We start from the raw sequence: 16,913 nt of genomic DNA on the forward strand, positions 1-16,913 counted from the left end.
ATGATTCTGTATGTTTAACATGGATTAACTTACTTAATAAGACAATTCGATCAAATAGCTACTATTTTACAGGTGAGGAAAGGGAGACACAAAGAGATTACGCCCAAGGTTACATAGCTAGTAAGGAGCAGCAGTGTATATAAAACAAGGCAGTCTGGTTCCACAGTCTATCGAGCTGCTTATCTACTAGAAAATACTGTAGTTAACTGATGTCAGGACTCACTGGTGAGGACCAGAATTCACGTCCCAATTCCCAGTATGATGCTTTTCCATTGTTTTATCTGCCTCTTTAGGTCATGTGTCAAATGCGAAGAGTCAAAAGCCTGAACGACAGTCGACTTTCTTTATGTAATTCAGTTTCAGTATAACAATGTATTGGTGGTTCTTCAAAGGACCCACATTCCAGGTGACACAGTCATTTAATGTTTCTCTGGTAACCCTACACTACGTCTACTGGATGGAGTTAAAGATGGGGAGTCAGAATGATACTGCATTCTGTCACAAAGGAGCTACTATTGTGGCAACGTTCTGGGATACCTAGTGAACACCAGGGCACCAAAAGAGAGTTCTGGTTTATCTCTAGTCCTACAGACTCTTAAGGCTCCCCATCATACACCCATTTTCACTTTTTTCTGTTTTCTTACTGAGTGAACTGTCATTTCTTCATCTTATGTCTTGAACTCTTTTCGAAAAACTTCATTCCCTTAGTTCATTCATGAACACTTATATCTAAGCTAGGGGGGAAGAAACCTTAAAGCCCCATTCTTCACTACAATTTCTCTCCATTCCCAAATCTGGCACTTTGAAAAATATCCAGAAAGAAGAAAGAGCTGAGAATCACAGTAAGTTAAGTCACAGTAAGGCAGAGTGGTATTCAGAGTAAAGTGTCAAGGCTACTTGTCTCAACAAGCAGAATTTGTAACCGAAGCATCTGCAGGCACAGACTCTGCTTACCCCCAAGCAAACCATGCCCAGAGCCAAGCCAGCAGCCAAAGAGTAAGACTCTCTGTCCGTGCAGTATTCCATTTCAGGACCAGGGGGCCGTCCTATAAAACAGAAAGTAACACAATTCAAACCAGCCTCTTAAAACCCCAACTCGTAAAAGTTTTAGAGTTAACTTTCTAGTAAGTTGCTTAAGAACTATGGATTCAATATAACCCCACTAAAAAGATCTGACGTTATCACAAATGGTGTCCACAACTATCAGTTTACCACAAAATAAACCCCAAACATAGTTCTTCTAATTTGCCAATATGAAAGCAATCACTTTAAAATACTGTCAAACCTTGAGTTTTATAATAATAAAAAAAAATTACCAAAAAAGGGGAGAAAATTTTTAAAGGGGAGGGATGCTCAAAAAACTTCAATTTGTAATTTCTTTCCTTTTGTTCTTGTTTTGTTAGCTTCAAATCTATTCAGATGTGGTAAAAAAAAATGTTCAAATACTGATAAGGAACAGGAAGGACACTTCCTTTAAGTTTTTAAGAATGTTAAATATTATGCATCCAGACACTTATTTTGAATCAATACTGAGCCTTACTATGATAGAATTTCTCTGTATCAATGCTTTAAGTTTGACTGGATGCAAAATTCATACTTTAAAAAGTACCCCCTAATTCTAACTCCACCCCTTTTAGGGCAGCAAAATGTATTATATATAAAGACCCCTTCCACCAAAAAAAAAGTTCACATTCCTGGAATTTCATCCCCAGGAAAAAAATTTTTTTAAAAAGAAAAAAAAATTATACACAAGTAATCAGTGTAATGTTTATTGCTTAATTAGCAAAGAATTAAAAACCACCTAAAAGTCCTGAAAATAAGACAATGATTAGGCAATTTATAGAAAACCAACTCAATGAGCTATCCCACAATATAAAATTCATTTTAAAAGCTATTTATGACAATGATATATGAAAAGGGCAGTACAAAAACAGTACGTACATTCTGACTGTAATTATACAAAAGAGCATACGCATATGAATGCAGATGAAATCCTCTGTATACAATGTGAAGGAGGTGTACTATGGCTGTGAGATATGTATAATGTTGGCGCCATTAGATATCATTATGATATAGCCAAAGAATGTTAATTACCTTGCAGATAGTCCTGAGTATCTTCTGAATAAGTGTTTCTCAGACCAATCACTTATGCTATTACATATTTTGCTGACAGGAAAATTTTAGTTTTGTGAATATTTCATCACTGTAGTTGACTACACTGTTGATTCCAATTCTTCACTGCCCTACAGTGCCAGTTATAAATACATTCACACTCCTGACAGAGTTTCCTCTGTACCTGAACGTGTGACTGGCTTTGAACTAGGATCCTGGCTGGCACAAGGTAAGCAAAGGCCTAAAATGCGCTTCCATTATTTGGTTCTCCCTCTTGCCCTTCTGACATCACCATAAAAGAAGCCTGGGTCCCAGAATAAGGCATTTGGAGCAGAGCCTGAGCAGCAGACCCATAGATCTACAGCCTGAAGCAGACATGCCCGGGAAAATTTTGTGACTATCCTGAAATATATGTAGAAAGATCCTGAACAGGATAGAACAAGACATGCAGGTATGTATCTAAATTACTGAACGTACCAATAATGCTAATAGCATTTCCATTTCTCAGAAGAAGATGATAATACGTAAGACATGTTTCCAAAAAATGCAGACTTACGATAAAACATAAAAAATGCCTTTTATCATGAACATACCCACCAGCATATAGAGTAAAGCCGGAATCAATCACTTCCATTCTGTTAGAAGTGTTGTGGTCCAATAGAATAAACATTGTGCTTTTAGGGATTAAAACAATCAACTTTAAATTTTAAGTGTAGACCGTTGCTAGACATTGTCTGGCAAAGACAGAGCAGGATAAGCAGCATGCTCACATGTGATTAAGACCTTAGGCTACCTCGTTAAATGGGACCACTGGAGCTCAATAATGGGCTGGCCAAGTAAGTATGCAGACCAATAACCTGCATAGTAACATCAGCCTTGGAAAACATTACTTTGTAGTTTTTTGTTTATTAGTATAGCTCATTCTATGCTCACAAAAGCTACTATTTTTTCCTTAATTTTTATAATCTTACTATCATTTTTACTTTGGTTCCTGTGGAATGGTAAAACTACACTTACGAAACCACAGCACTATTAATGCCATACCTATTTCAGCCAACAAGACTTCTGCGGTATGCCTATGAGCTGTCCCTTGATAAACAAGGCCGATGCCAACCACTGCAGCCACTTGGACGTTGTGAGGAACATCAAGCTCTGTGGACGTTGGGGGCAGGAGAGCAGGAATGTGGATGCTAAGAAGCCGTGTAATCGACATATCCATGGTGCCTAGTTTAGCAGCAGAAACACCAAGGAGCAGTCCAATGCTTGTCATCTCATGACCCTAAGACAGAAAATAGAATGAGACTTAAGTCACTACCAAAACAAATATGTAGTTTTAAATAAAATACTGCCTGCCAGTACTGTGACAGGCACAGTGAGAAGCTCCAAGAATACATAAGCAAACTAAACAGACAGGGTCCTTGTTCTGATGAAGTTAGTGCCCTTGGGGAAGGGAAAGCGTTAAACAAAAAATATATATTATTGAAAACTCATCAAATGAAAAAGTATAAAGATTATGAAAGAGTATTTTAACAGAGCCTACTTTAGATTAGAAGAGACTGGACAATTATTAAGAATCTCTAGGGCTTCCCTGGTGGCACAGTGGTTGAGGGTCCGACTGCCAATGTAGGGGACACGGGTTCGTGCCCCGGTCCGGGAGGATCCCACATGCCCCAGAGCGGCTGGGCCCGTGAGCCATGGCCGCTGAGCCTGCGCGTCTGGAGCCTGTGCTCCGCAACGGGAGAGGCCACAACAGTGAGAGGCCCGCATACCGCAAAAAAAAAAGAATCTCTAAAAAGTAAAATTTACAGAATGAGTACAAATTAGCCAGGCAAAGTGGCAAGAAGGGAGTGCACTCAAATTTACAAAGTGAGAGAGAATGATGACAGGTGAGGGAAAAACATGTAAATGACGCTGAGATGATTTTTTAAAAAAATCCCTCACATTGATATTCAATTGACTACAAGGGTGCCAAGACAATTCAATGGGAAAAGAAGAGTTTTTTCAAAAAGCGATGCTGTGATAACTATACAGCCACTTGCAAAAGAATGAAATTGGACCCCTTCCTGATATCATACATAAAAATTAACTTCAACTAAGATGTAACTAAAAGTAAAAAAAAAAAACTCTTAGAAGAAAACACAGGTGTCAATCTATGTAATAGATATAAATCCAAGTGATCTTGTGCTAGGCAGTAACTTCTTAGATATGACATCAAATGCACAGTAACCAAAGAAAAAGTAGATGAACTGGACTGCATCAAAATTTAAAACTTTTGTGCTTCAAAGACACCATCAGAAAAAGACAACACAACGGCAGAAAATTTTTGCAAATCATGTATCTGTTAATGGACTGGTATTCAGATTACATAAGGAACTCTTACAACTCAACAACAAAGACAGCCAATTAGAAAATAAGCAAAGGATTTGAATAGACATTTCTCCAAAGATGACATACAAATGACCTTAAGCACATGTAAAGATGTTCAATAACATTAGCCATCAGGGAAATAAATGCAAATCAAAACCACACTTAGATATTACTTCACACCTACTAGGATGACTATAATTAAAAAGACAGATAATAACAAGTGTTGGCAAGAGTGCAGAGAAATTTGAACCCTTATGTATTGCTGGTGGGATTACAAAATGGTGCAGCCACTCTGGGAAACAATTTGGTAGTTCTTCAAACTTTAAAACAAAGAGATACCATATGATGCAGCAATTCCACTCCTAGGAATGTACCCAAGAGAAATGAAAACATTCATCCACACAAAAATGTGTGCATAAATGTTCATAGTAACATTATTCATAATAGTCAAAAAGTAGTAATAATTCAAGTATCCATCAACTGATGAATGGAAAAATAAAATACAGTATATCCATACAATGAATATCTATTCAGCAATAAAAAGGAATGAAGTGCTAATACATGGTACAACATAGACAAACCTTGAAAACATTAGCAAAAGAAGCCAGTCATAAAAGACCATATATTGTTTGGTTCCATTTATATGAAATGTCCACAGTAGATAAATCCATAGAGACAGCAAGTAGATTAGCAGTTTGCCAGGGGCTGAAGGGAAAGGGGAATGGAAAGTGACTGCTACTAGGTAGGGGGTTCCTTCATGGGGTGATGAAGATGTTCTAAAATTAACAGTGGTAATGGATGCACAACTCTGTGAATATAATAAAAACTACTGAATTGTGTACTTCATATGGGTGAACTTTTATGGCATAGAAGTGGAAAAGTTTATGCCAAGAGAAAGAGTTTGGTTGGCCAAGGAGCTAATACAAGCAGTCTCTATGGCTGGAGCATAGGGAGCGAGGAAAAGAGAAACACAAAGTAAGGGCTGGGGAAGTGAGTAGGATCACACAGGCTCCTAGCATGTACATTAAGAGCAATGGAAGATCACTGAACAGTTTGACCAGGGAAGTGATATATTCCAATTTACACTTTCAAAAGATTTCTCTGCCTGCTATGAGAAGAATGCACTTAGAGGTACAAGATTGAAGAAGAGCAAACAGAACAACAAGGAGCTACTTTAATTAGCCCAGGGGAGGCACAACACCAGGAGCTGGCAGCACGAGTTCTCACCTTGGTCAGGTAGTCATGGATATTGAGAGTAGCCAGCTTGGTAAGGTGCCCATTCAGACCCAGGGCCATGAGAAAGCCAGCATACTCATTGGCTAACTCGGCGTGCTTGGGCTTATTGTAGACAATCCAGGCTGAGTCGATCTGGGAGGCAGGGGCTATCTTCAGGCCGGCAGCCACACCATTATGGAAGCTGGCCCAGCTGGTCATGTTGGGAGGCACATCGATGTTGCCACTGTTCAGGTCTACTGTTGTGTTCCGAGGGGGTGCCCGCCCTATTCAGGCAAACAAAATTTAAAATTGAGAGAAGAAAAATTCAGAAACCAAAATTGTTACATTTAGATTCTTTGAGAACAGAGATCACTTTTCTACATTCAAAACCTTTAACCCCATAATACCTGTAATAATGTTAGGTTACTACGCATACTTAAAGTTTTATACATGTGAGTCAAACTTGATGCAAGGTGGAAAAACCTTAACTGTATAAAATAATTCACTGTCCTTTCTGCTAAAATATATGGGACTATAATAAGATAACTGATACCAATTTAACTGTGTACAGATCTGATTAGGATACCCACTGCTTTGAAATCTGTCTTTCAAACAGCAGGAAGCTCACCGAAAAATAAAATGAAAATTAACATCACAAACTACATGAATAATAATTCCAACACGTGACTGACAACAATGTTGATTTCAAATGTGCCATCCCATCTTTTTCTCTGGACGTTACGAAAAAATGATTATTTTTAAAAAAGACAAGGAGGGCTTCCCTGGTGGCGCAGTGGTTGAGAGTCCGCCTGCCGATGCAGGGGACACGGGTTCGTGCCCCGGTCCGGGAAGATCCCACATGCCGCGGAGCAACTAAGCCCGTGAGCCATGGATGCTGGGCCTGCGCGTCCAGAGCTTGTGCTCCTCAACAGGAGAGGCCGCAACAGTGAGAGGCCCGCATACCGCAAAAAAAAAAAAGACAAGGAGCTTTATAAATTTGCTCTATCTCTTATCTATACATCTCTCTATATGATATAGAAATCTAACTACATGCTATTGGTAAAAATGCCAAATTGCATTCAGAGATACCTATATAAAAAACATTTTATACACTTGAGTTACCCAGTGAACCATAAAAGAGTATTCACTAAATTTAAATTTGTGGTCAACTTATTTAAGAACAGTATAAATTAAATGTTCATGATGCTATGTTCTCTTTGAATGCCTTTTCTTGAGTGTTTTGACTACACTGCATACCTGCAAATACTGAATTATCTCTATATTTTTAATATTCTGTATTAGCTCAAGTCATGGCTGACTATTTAAAATAAATATTCTAAATACAGTAAGTCCATCAAGATTCACTAATTGTTCTGATTCTGCCATAGCTGTTTTATCTCTAAGAGAGAGAACAATTAAAATACTGAAGGTAACTCTGTTTGCTGTGTCTGTCAATGAGATTACGGCTCCAGAAAAGGTGTGATATAGGATACGGGAATGTGTTCTTCACTAGTCGATCTCATTCTCTGCATGCTGCTAAAAACACAAGCTCTTTACAAATCTCAGTGGGACCCTGGGTTTTTTAATTATGTAACTTAAAATATGGTGGAATGGTATTTGCATATACTACATCCTATACACTACTGTATGTATCATACATAACGTTTTGTACGGGTCACATATACTATATACTTTAAGGGATTTTCAATAACAATTTCAACTGTATACAACTGTCACATTTAGTATACATTCAAACCAGATCAGGTGGATGTGCACTATAAAACCCATTATAATCAGTAACGCTGGGAAACAAGTACACATATCTGGCAGAAGTAAAACCTCATGTAACCAACCAGAAGGGAAATTTGACAATATGTTACATCAGTCTTAAAATCTTGCTGATAAGATAAAAGATAAATATAATCCAACAATACGTTTGTAATGGCAAAAAACAATAATTTCCAAAAATACCAGGTGGTTTATATAAACTATATTCCATTAAGCGAAATATTCTGGAGCATATAAAAATGAAGTTGTTGATTAAAAATGTGTATAAAATACATATACATAATTGTACACATATATATGCTAGACATAAAAGGATGCTCACTCACTATATAGTAAATTTTTAAAAACAATTTCTAAAACAGGTTTAAATTTTCTGATAAACAAATATAAAATTATAAATGGAGAAATTAAATTGGGAAACAAATAAACCAAAGTGTTATTTAACACTAGTGAACTCTAACAAGTTGGGACTACTATGAGTGACCATTTTTCTTTTTGCTTAGTATATTTTCTTGTTTTTGTACAAGCATCATCTATTCATACTAAGACATAACAAGACATTTTAAGACTAAATATTTTTACATATTGACTTTAAGATTATTTAAAGTTTAAAAATCTCACCAATCAATAGTATCTTTCTAAACTTCCCCAAGTGCCTTTTTGTATCTTGAAATGGTCTCATTAAAAACAAAATTTAGTAATGGGCTATATTCCACTTCCCTCAATGTTTAATTTGATTTGCTATTTGAGCTTTGATAACCACTACAGTAGCTATTAACAATAACCACTACAGTAGCTATTAACAATATTTAAAATCACGGGGGATAGAGCACTTCTTTGGTTTTAACTACAATGATTCAAAACAACTCCACTAAACATACACCCATTTTCCTTTCTCACTGAGCCCAGAATTTAACATACCAGTCAAATTCAACTTAGGAATAGGCAATGGCTCCGTTGGAACAGGATGGTATGAAAACAAGGTAAACATTCCCCGTCCTACTGGAAGAGCCATAGTTCGCTGACACAACTGGAGCAATCTATAATTAAAATTAAAACCAACATGTGAAAAAATTTTAAACAAAAAAAACTGGAATGTAATCTGTAGGCAAGTATTTCAAAAGCAGCAGTGCTGTGTAAGATGAAGCCACATCAAAGTAAATCCATACAAAGTCTTGAGTGAGTCATCTAAACACAGTTGTTCTCATTTTAATACTCTTACTCCCATCAGAAACTCTAAAGGGGAGACACATTTCTTTCTTCTGTTTCATATTTGCTTTGAATTAAAACCAGCTGTTCTATAAACCAAGCCAACTCTCCCTAAGTATTCAAAAAGTAAAACCTATAATTCTACTTAAACGATGCTAACCCTCTCAGAGGAAAATATATTTGTTGGGTTTCCTCATTGTGCTGTTATCAGTTTAGCTGGGATCCTCCTCTCATCCTTTTTGTGAATATAGCCGAAGTGCCACCTCCATGGGTGCACACAAGGTAAAAAAGGAAGTCCCTGTTTTGGAGGTCAGTGGATTTCATGGTGTCTCCAGGAAACACAGGAGTTTCATTTACTTGATGGTAAGGACTTCTAGGACTAATAGCACTATATGTCAACTATGTTCAAGGTTAAAATGGCTTCTACAGGCTATACTTTGAAACTAATACACTACTTTTTAATTTGTTTCTATGTTAAAATAAATGGAAGCAGGGGCATTCATAACCAGGAAACACTTAACACAAGTTATATCTGAAGACAGAGAAACAGCCCTCCTCCTTCTGAGGCTAACCAGAGGCTGAAATTCTCTCTGCAGACAAAGTTATTCACAAGCACCCTCTCTCCCTAACTGTAAATATATATAGCTGCTTTTCCAGTTCATTGGTGTGGAAAATTTTGCTGTCCTAAGATTCTCTGGGAACACTGCTCCACATTAATTTAAAATCAGGGAAATTTAGAATCAGGCCAGCAGACTACATTCCATAACATGTTTAGCAGAAACATTATACATAATCTACAAAATTATAATAGTGAGAACAAAAACAGTATATCCCCCCCTTCCATTTAAGATGCCACTGATTTTAAGATGCAGCACTATTTCATGAGGTACTAAAAAAGAAAAAACACTGCCATTTAAACCATAACACCTACAAACACCTACAGATTGAAAGACATAATCTGACTTCAGAAATAGTAAAAGGTACAAAAACAACTCAGCATCATCCAATCAATGACCTCAGATGATAATCGCTGACTGCATAGAGCTTTACTATACTATGTGCTGGGCAGTGTTCTAAGCACCGTGCAGAAATGACCCACCTGATTCCCAGAGAAACTCTGTGAAGTGTGAATGCTACAGGCATGCCTATTCTTACAGTTGAACAAAATGAGGCAGTACTTAATTTTTTCTTTAAATTTTTACTTAAATTACAGCAGTTAAGGTTCTCCTTTACCTGTTCTCTTTTTCCTCAATGAACTCGTGGTCACTGAGCTCTGGGTACTGCACCACATTGACGCGGACAGGATGCGCACTCTGAAGAAGCCTTCGCACATCCTGCACCCTTAAGTCTTCACTCCATATTAGTGACATCACCTCCTGATTCATGTCATTCATGCCATCATCTTCCTCCTCAGTTTCTGTTCCTGAAGGAACATCTGATGAGAGCACCTGAGTAACAGACTAGGTTGTAATATACTAATTTAAAAACCATCCAACACACACTTACTGAACATGAGGATACACAGGATGAGGTACCAAGTCTACGTCAGTGCAGAGAAAAAATATATTCCAAAGCAGGGCTGGCTTGGGTTCCCAATACATACTGGGACTCTATCCTAAAATCTTTTTTTTTTAAGTATAATTATATTGCCCACTTGGAAACGTTCTTTACTGAGCCAAGGGGAAAGCTTTCAACTTACGACAATAGTCGGGAGGCTGATTCCATTGAAAGATATATTCTAAATAAACTGTAAAACTCTAACTATATCCTAAATATTCCAAAAAGGACACAAATTGCTGCAAATGGAATATTAACCCCACACACTAAAGAACCAACACCAATTTAAATACTGTCTTTAATTAATAGAAGCAGAAGAAAACAACCTGGAAGGATATAAACCAAGGGCTGGAGGAGGTCTGACAACACTTTCTCACTTCTGTGCTTTAAGTAGAATAAATCATGGTTGGTTTTCACTTTTTTTTTCCCTAAGTATGTTCCAACTATATTTCTTAAAAGGAAAGGGATTAAATGAAGCAAAACAAGTGAGGAGAGTTAATTCCTTGCTTATCATTCTGTCCTCATAAGCTCAGCATGTACTTTACTATGAGCCTTCCCAGTCCAAATAATTCAGTCAGACTTTAAGATAGATGTTAATGGCAGAAATCTCATTTTCTCTCAGAGTTTTAACTCCTTTCACAAAAGATTAACTCCTAGGTGAAATGCTAAAGTTCTGCAACATTTAATGTGGAAGCAACATTAGCCTGAAAAAAGAATAAAGGTAGATATGACTAGATAATCAGTCTGACTTTAGTTGATAAAAATTTATTATAATTCCTATGGAATATCTAATTTCAAAAGAAGCTACATTCTAATAGGTGAGTTAGCAATAAGATACAGACCCAAATAGCTGATAAATTTGAGACGAGTTATAAAATGTAACCTCAAATAAATGAACAAATTTAATTTAGCCAGAATTACTTAAAATGACATATAAATATAAATGAATAATTATCAATACCATTTGGCTTTAGTGCTAACGATGTTCTCATTCACAGTAATAAAAGAGGTCTATAAATGCTAAAGACTTCTCTTGGCCAAGGTAAAGATAACCATATTATTAGCAAAAAAATTTGGTTTTCTGTTTAAAACAAGCCAAATACGAATTCAACTAAGAGTTGTTATTTCAGTACAGATTAAAAGACAGATGTGCTGGTACAACCCTGCTGGAGATGGGATCCCCCAAGGAAACTGCTTCTGTCACAGATCCATTATACAACTCTGATGTTGGGAATAAATTTTGATAACAGTCTCTGAAGAAGCGTTAATAGCCTAAGATCTAACGTGGATTATGAACAGTTATTGATTATTAATTGATTATTATGTGTTGGTTCAAAGGTTAATAAGAGATGAGCCAAATCTGCACTGTTTTCTCAGAGACATAAAGTACCAAAGTCACCAGGGGTGATTCACCAGGGGTGGAATAACCATCCCTGAATCCTCCTTGATCCTTAGAGTGAATGCAGTGCTACCATTTCTTTTTAAGTTAACTGGAGTTCTAGAAGAAGTTTTAAAAGTTCCATTTTTAAGTTTTAAAAGAGGCTGATTTTAAAAAGAAAGGAGGATAACGATATATTTCACCTTCTATGTGTAGGGTCTTAGGACCCATTCTTAAAAAAACAGATTTGAACATTGATGAAGGGCACCGTTTGAGAAGGGATAACATTAAGACAGCTTCTAAACAACTTTAGTGCCCCCCTGCAAAAAAACCTTTTTCCTGGGGCTTCAGTGTTATGTGATTAAAGATATATTTACACCTATGTAAAAGGTTAAATTTAAGAAATGTAACACATCAAAAAATATGAAGGAGAAAATAGTTATAATTTATTCAAATTCAGGACATTATGTGCTCTCCCTATTTCCACATAATAATTACAAAGTAGTTAATTACTAACATGGTCCAAGCAGGGAATCAGTCACGGTAGCTGCTCTACTGACTCGGCACTTGTCCTGACTCAAGGCACAGAAAGGTCCAGGCAAAACAGAGCATTCACAAAATCTGTTCCCATGTTCGATTTACAATTAATAAGATTTGTCCAATTTTAAACCGTATCTAGCATATAATATAAAAGATAATCTGATATATACACTTGCAAAAAGACTTAAGGGAAAACGGAGAACATTTCTACTCTGACTTTATTGAGGCTAAATCTGAATATGGACTTTCCAGATTGATACTCACAGATTTCCCTTTGGGCAAGTTTCCTTCACAGGCCTGCTTGGAAAGATCCTGACGTCCAATCAAGAGGCAAACAGCTTCTGGCCAGTCTGAAGCAGGCTGCTCCCGACAGTGATAAATCGCATCTCTGATGGGAAGAGCAATTCCAAAGGGAAGGGTTTCCAAGTCTCTTAAAGCGAAACCTTGTGGTGAAAGGAAGGGAGAAAATTTTTCACTTAGACTTACCACTGTCCCAATTATTCTGAGTGAAGTTAGTAAACTCTATCCTAACAAATAAGCAAGAAACTGATTTTATTCATCATACTATCAGTGTCTTGACGTCAGGGATGAGTATAAAATTTTGTTTTAAACAAAAAATTCCTGAAAACTTTAAGAAAAAGACAAACAATCCAATAGGAAAAACACAAAGGACAAAAAGACATTTCCCTAAGAGGAAACACAAATGGTCAATAAACATATGAAAAGATGCTCTATCCAATGAGTGATCAGGGAAATGTAAATTAAAACCACTAGAAAATAAAAGTTCACACTCATTTGACAGACACATATTAAAGTCAATCGATACCAAGTGTTGGTAACTATGTAGAGCAACAGTAATTCTCTTCCACAGCCAGTGGTGGTGTATACGGCTCCAACCACTTTAGAAAACATTCAGCACGTAGAGTTAGGTCCACCCCTACGGTCCATCAACAGACATACAGAAAGTTGTGCACATGGCACCGGGACATAAGCATTAAAATATTCATTAGTAATGTTTCATTATGGCAAAAAAGGGAAGGGAGGAAAAAGCCCAATTGCTATCATCAATAGAATGGATAAATAAGTTGTGATATATTCAAGCAGTAGATCATACAGCAGTGAAAATGAATGATCTTCTGCTACATGAGTCAACATGGATGAGTCTTTAAGTAATAATATTGAGTGAAGAAAGTAAGATAGTAAAAAAAAAGTTTATATCTATTTACATAAAGTTAAAAAACATACAACACTAAGCAATATATGAAGTGATAAAACTCAAAAAAAAATGACAGAAGGTAATACAAAATTTAGGTAGGGTACGGTACAGGAAGTTGACCTCCAGCGATGGGTGTATGAGAAAGGGAGGCCATGCAGGAGTAGCTCCACAGGGCTTTCTACTACACTGGCAATGTTTTATTTCTAATGGTGGGTCACCAGGACATCAATGTTCATTTTATTATTATTCTCTAAATACATTTTATACACTCTTATATGTATACCATATTTCATTTAAAAAATGAAATTTTTTAATTTCTTCTCAGGTTAATTAATTTCTTCTGTAATAATTTTCTAAATTTTATAATATTATACATTATTTATTAATATAGAAAGTTGATTAATTATTGAGGTTAAAATGTTACCTTATTTGAGAATAACACTTTTATTAAATACTATGTAATATACAAATGAATAGAACTCATATTTTTCAGCATAAGTATCACATCTGTAATACTATATGACAATTATTGGAATTGTCAAGGAAGCATACAAAAAAGAACAGTGAAAAACTAAGTCATTTAGAACATTCCCTAAATAAGAATTCAGAAACATCCTGTAATATTCATTAAAGCATTACCTTCTAACATACTACTCTATAACATTCTCCTTTTCTACATTTTCATATCAGTAATATTTTTAAAAAATTTTAGTTCACTTTTATAGGAAACTTTAGTATTTTACTCAGCTTAAAACCTAAAGGCACAGGCTTAGGAAGAGAGAATAAACTCTTTTCCTTCCTTTCCCTTGTCCCAGGTGAATCTGCCTCTTGGTGCATAAAATCCCTGGCCTGTATCATTCAAAAGCATACCCTGAAATATTTACACATTACTTTTAGATTTTGCCAGAAATACTCATTTCTGATAGCCCAGATATTAGTATAGGGAAGCTGTGAGACTGTCAGGGAAAGGAAGGGTGGCTTGATGGGCCATCATCTCCATCCTGTGGGATCCTTCTGTAGAGCAAGAGGCCCTCCCTTTCTCACGCCTTCCAGCTCTAGTGAGCTCTGAGGATGCAGGGCCTACTTAGGAAGGAGAGCCCAGGGAAAGGCTTTCAAAGACACATGAAAAGTAACAAAGACCACCTTACCTACATTAGTCATCCAGACGACTAATCTCTCAGCTAGACTAGAAGCTGATGTAGAATGCCTGAAACTAGACCTGTAAGAGAGCAAACATGCAGTTATTAAACATGAAGTTATCAGACAGATTGTGTAAAAGCACATCTGAATAAAAGTCACCTGTTCTCCTCTTGCTCCGCTTGTGGCTTCTGTGGGACTGAAACGAAACGAAACTTTATTTTGATAGTTATCCTGGTAAAGAAAACACATAACATGTAGAAAACATTTGCAAATAAAAATCCATTAAAAAAACAACTGCTAAAAAATAATAAGCAGTACTCTGGCAGGCTGGAAAGTATAATCATTTCCCTGGGGCTAAAACAGTCCTTTTTAGACACAATGAAAATGTAAAATTTGTTAGATTTTAAGCAAACTTGGTCTCTAAAAGTCAGATGTGGACTCCAGACTAAAACGGTGCAATTATGTCACCTCTAAAATGAAGCAAGACATGGCCTCTAAAGTACACTTAGAAAATTTTTAATTTTTTTTATTTCAACTCTGATATCAACATCTATAAAAATTTGTTTGGGGAAGCTTAACATTAGACTGACTTACCTATATTTATTCTGGATAAATACTGTGAGGATTCATCAGAAACAGAACTTTCATCACCAAGTATGTAGAGTGCAATACTCTGCATAAGGAGAAAGTTAACATTTTTTAAACTACTGGGGCATAATTACATATAGGAAAATTCACCCACTTTAAACGTACAGCTCTGTGTTTTGACAAATGTTATACAATCATATAACCACTACCACAGTCACGATACAGAATGCCTGCATCACACTAAAAAGTTCCCTGGTGCCCCCTGGAGTCAATCCACTCCCTCCCCTACACCAAGCAGTGGAAACAACGCATCTTTTTTCTCTCCCTAAATTTTGCCTACTCTACAATGTCACGCACATGGAGTCATAGAACATGTAGGCTTCTGTGCCCTACTTCTTTAACTCAGCACTCCTTTGAGATTCATCCACGTTACTGCATGTATCAGTAGTTTGTTTCTTTTTACTGCTGACGAGTATTCCATTATACAGATGTACCAACCTTTGTTTATCTACTTATAAACTGATTGATATTTAGGTCATTTTTGGTGAAGTACACCCTAACTCTCTACCCCTCTAGGCCTAACCCTTCTCTGCTTCAGCCTTCAAAGTTCTCGTTTGAATACTTGCTACTACCACTAAGATCTACGCTTGCAGCTTTTTTTTTTTTTCTGAAAGAAAGTAGCAGCATGGTCTTATTAAAGTTTCAGCACAATGCTGGAGGATCTTCAAGTCCTACATTCTAAACCAATATAAGCACTGCAAATGATATATTCCTAAAGCTAGCTGACATCATATCTAACAAAGATATAATATGAATATCTACAAATCGACTACTATTATTTAAGTTGGAGGCTGAACAACTCTGGCTTATTCACATTTCTCTAGCTCCCTTTTGGATAGATATAACACTGAGTCTAACCCATTTCAGCAGAGTTGGACAGGATCAATAAATCTGGTGATTTCACCTGAATGTTTCCACACAAGCAGCAAGGAATGAAAAAGTTCTGGGATTAAGCTGCTCTTAATACATTGTGAATGTATTTAACACCACTGAATTGTACACTTAAAAATAGTTAAAATAGGGGCTTCCCTGGTGGCGCAGTGGTTGAGAGTCCGCCTGCCAATGCAGGGGACACGGGTTCGTGCCCCAGTCCGGGAAGATCCCACATGCCACGGAGCAACTGGGCCCGTGAGCCACAATTACTGAGCCTGCGCGTCTGGAGCCTGTGCTCCGCAATAAGAGAGGGAGTGATAATGAGAGGCCCGCGCACCGCGATGAAGAGTGGCCTCCGCTGGCCACAACTAGAGTAAGCCCTCGCACAGAAACGAAGACCCAACACAGCCATAAATAAATTAATTAATTAAATTTAAAAAAAAAATAGTTAAAATAATAAATATTATGTTATGCATATTTTATCAGCATTTTTTTTTAAAAAAAGCAGAATTACCATTCTGCGTGTCAATTTCAGAGCCACAGCGGGTTCTGAAGCCTTTCTCAACATGAAGCAAAGCAGAATGCAGAGTAAAGGAAAAGATGGGTGGGGAGCAAGGACATTCACATACTCCAGTGACATCTGGGAGAGGAGACAAAAGATCTGGTTCTCCTCTAAGTCTGGGAAGGCTTCATCTCCAGAAAGGTCCACAAAAGACCTGTAGGCAGGCTACTCCAGTAGGGGGACCAAGAGAAAGGAGTGTGAAGGAACTCACCTTTGCCACCACCCTCCGGTTCTATTTGAAGGTCTGATCTTGGATTAACTATGTATTAACAAAATGAATTAATTTTTTTTTTTTTTTTTTTTTTTTT

General features: G+C 36.9%; 1 protein-coding gene across 1 annotated transcript in view; it reads right to left on the reverse strand.

Annotated features, from left to right (window-relative positions):
* ANAPC1 (anaphase promoting complex subunit 1) overlaps positions 1-16,913 on the reverse strand; it is a 101,513-nt gene that overhangs the window by 37,676 nt on the left and 46,924 nt on the right. The window contains exons 22-30 of the mRNA XM_007470217.1: positions 15,117-15,195; positions 14,682-14,718; positions 14,531-14,601; positions 12,431-12,609; positions 9,925-10,139; positions 8,404-8,522; positions 5,707-5,978; positions 3,157-3,391; positions 955-1,046 (exon numbers count right to left, since the gene is read on the reverse strand). Of these exons, the coding sequence (XP_007470279.1) occupies positions 955-1,046; positions 3,157-3,391; positions 5,707-5,978; positions 8,404-8,522; positions 9,925-10,139; positions 12,431-12,609; positions 14,531-14,601; positions 14,682-14,718; positions 15,117-15,195 (1,299 nt within the window). The remainder of the gene's footprint in view (positions 1-954; positions 1,047-3,156; positions 3,392-5,706; positions 5,979-8,403; positions 8,523-9,924; positions 10,140-12,430; positions 12,610-14,530; positions 14,602-14,681; positions 14,719-15,116; positions 15,196-16,913) is intronic.

Source organism: Lipotes vexillifer, unplaced genomic scaffold (genome assembly GCF_000442215.2).
Source record: "Lipotes vexillifer unplaced genomic scaffold, Lipotes_vexillifer_v1.1 scaffold1139, whole genome shotgun sequence".
Classification (NCBI taxonomy): Eukaryota; Metazoa; Chordata; class Mammalia; order Artiodactyla; family Lipotidae; genus Lipotes; species Lipotes vexillifer.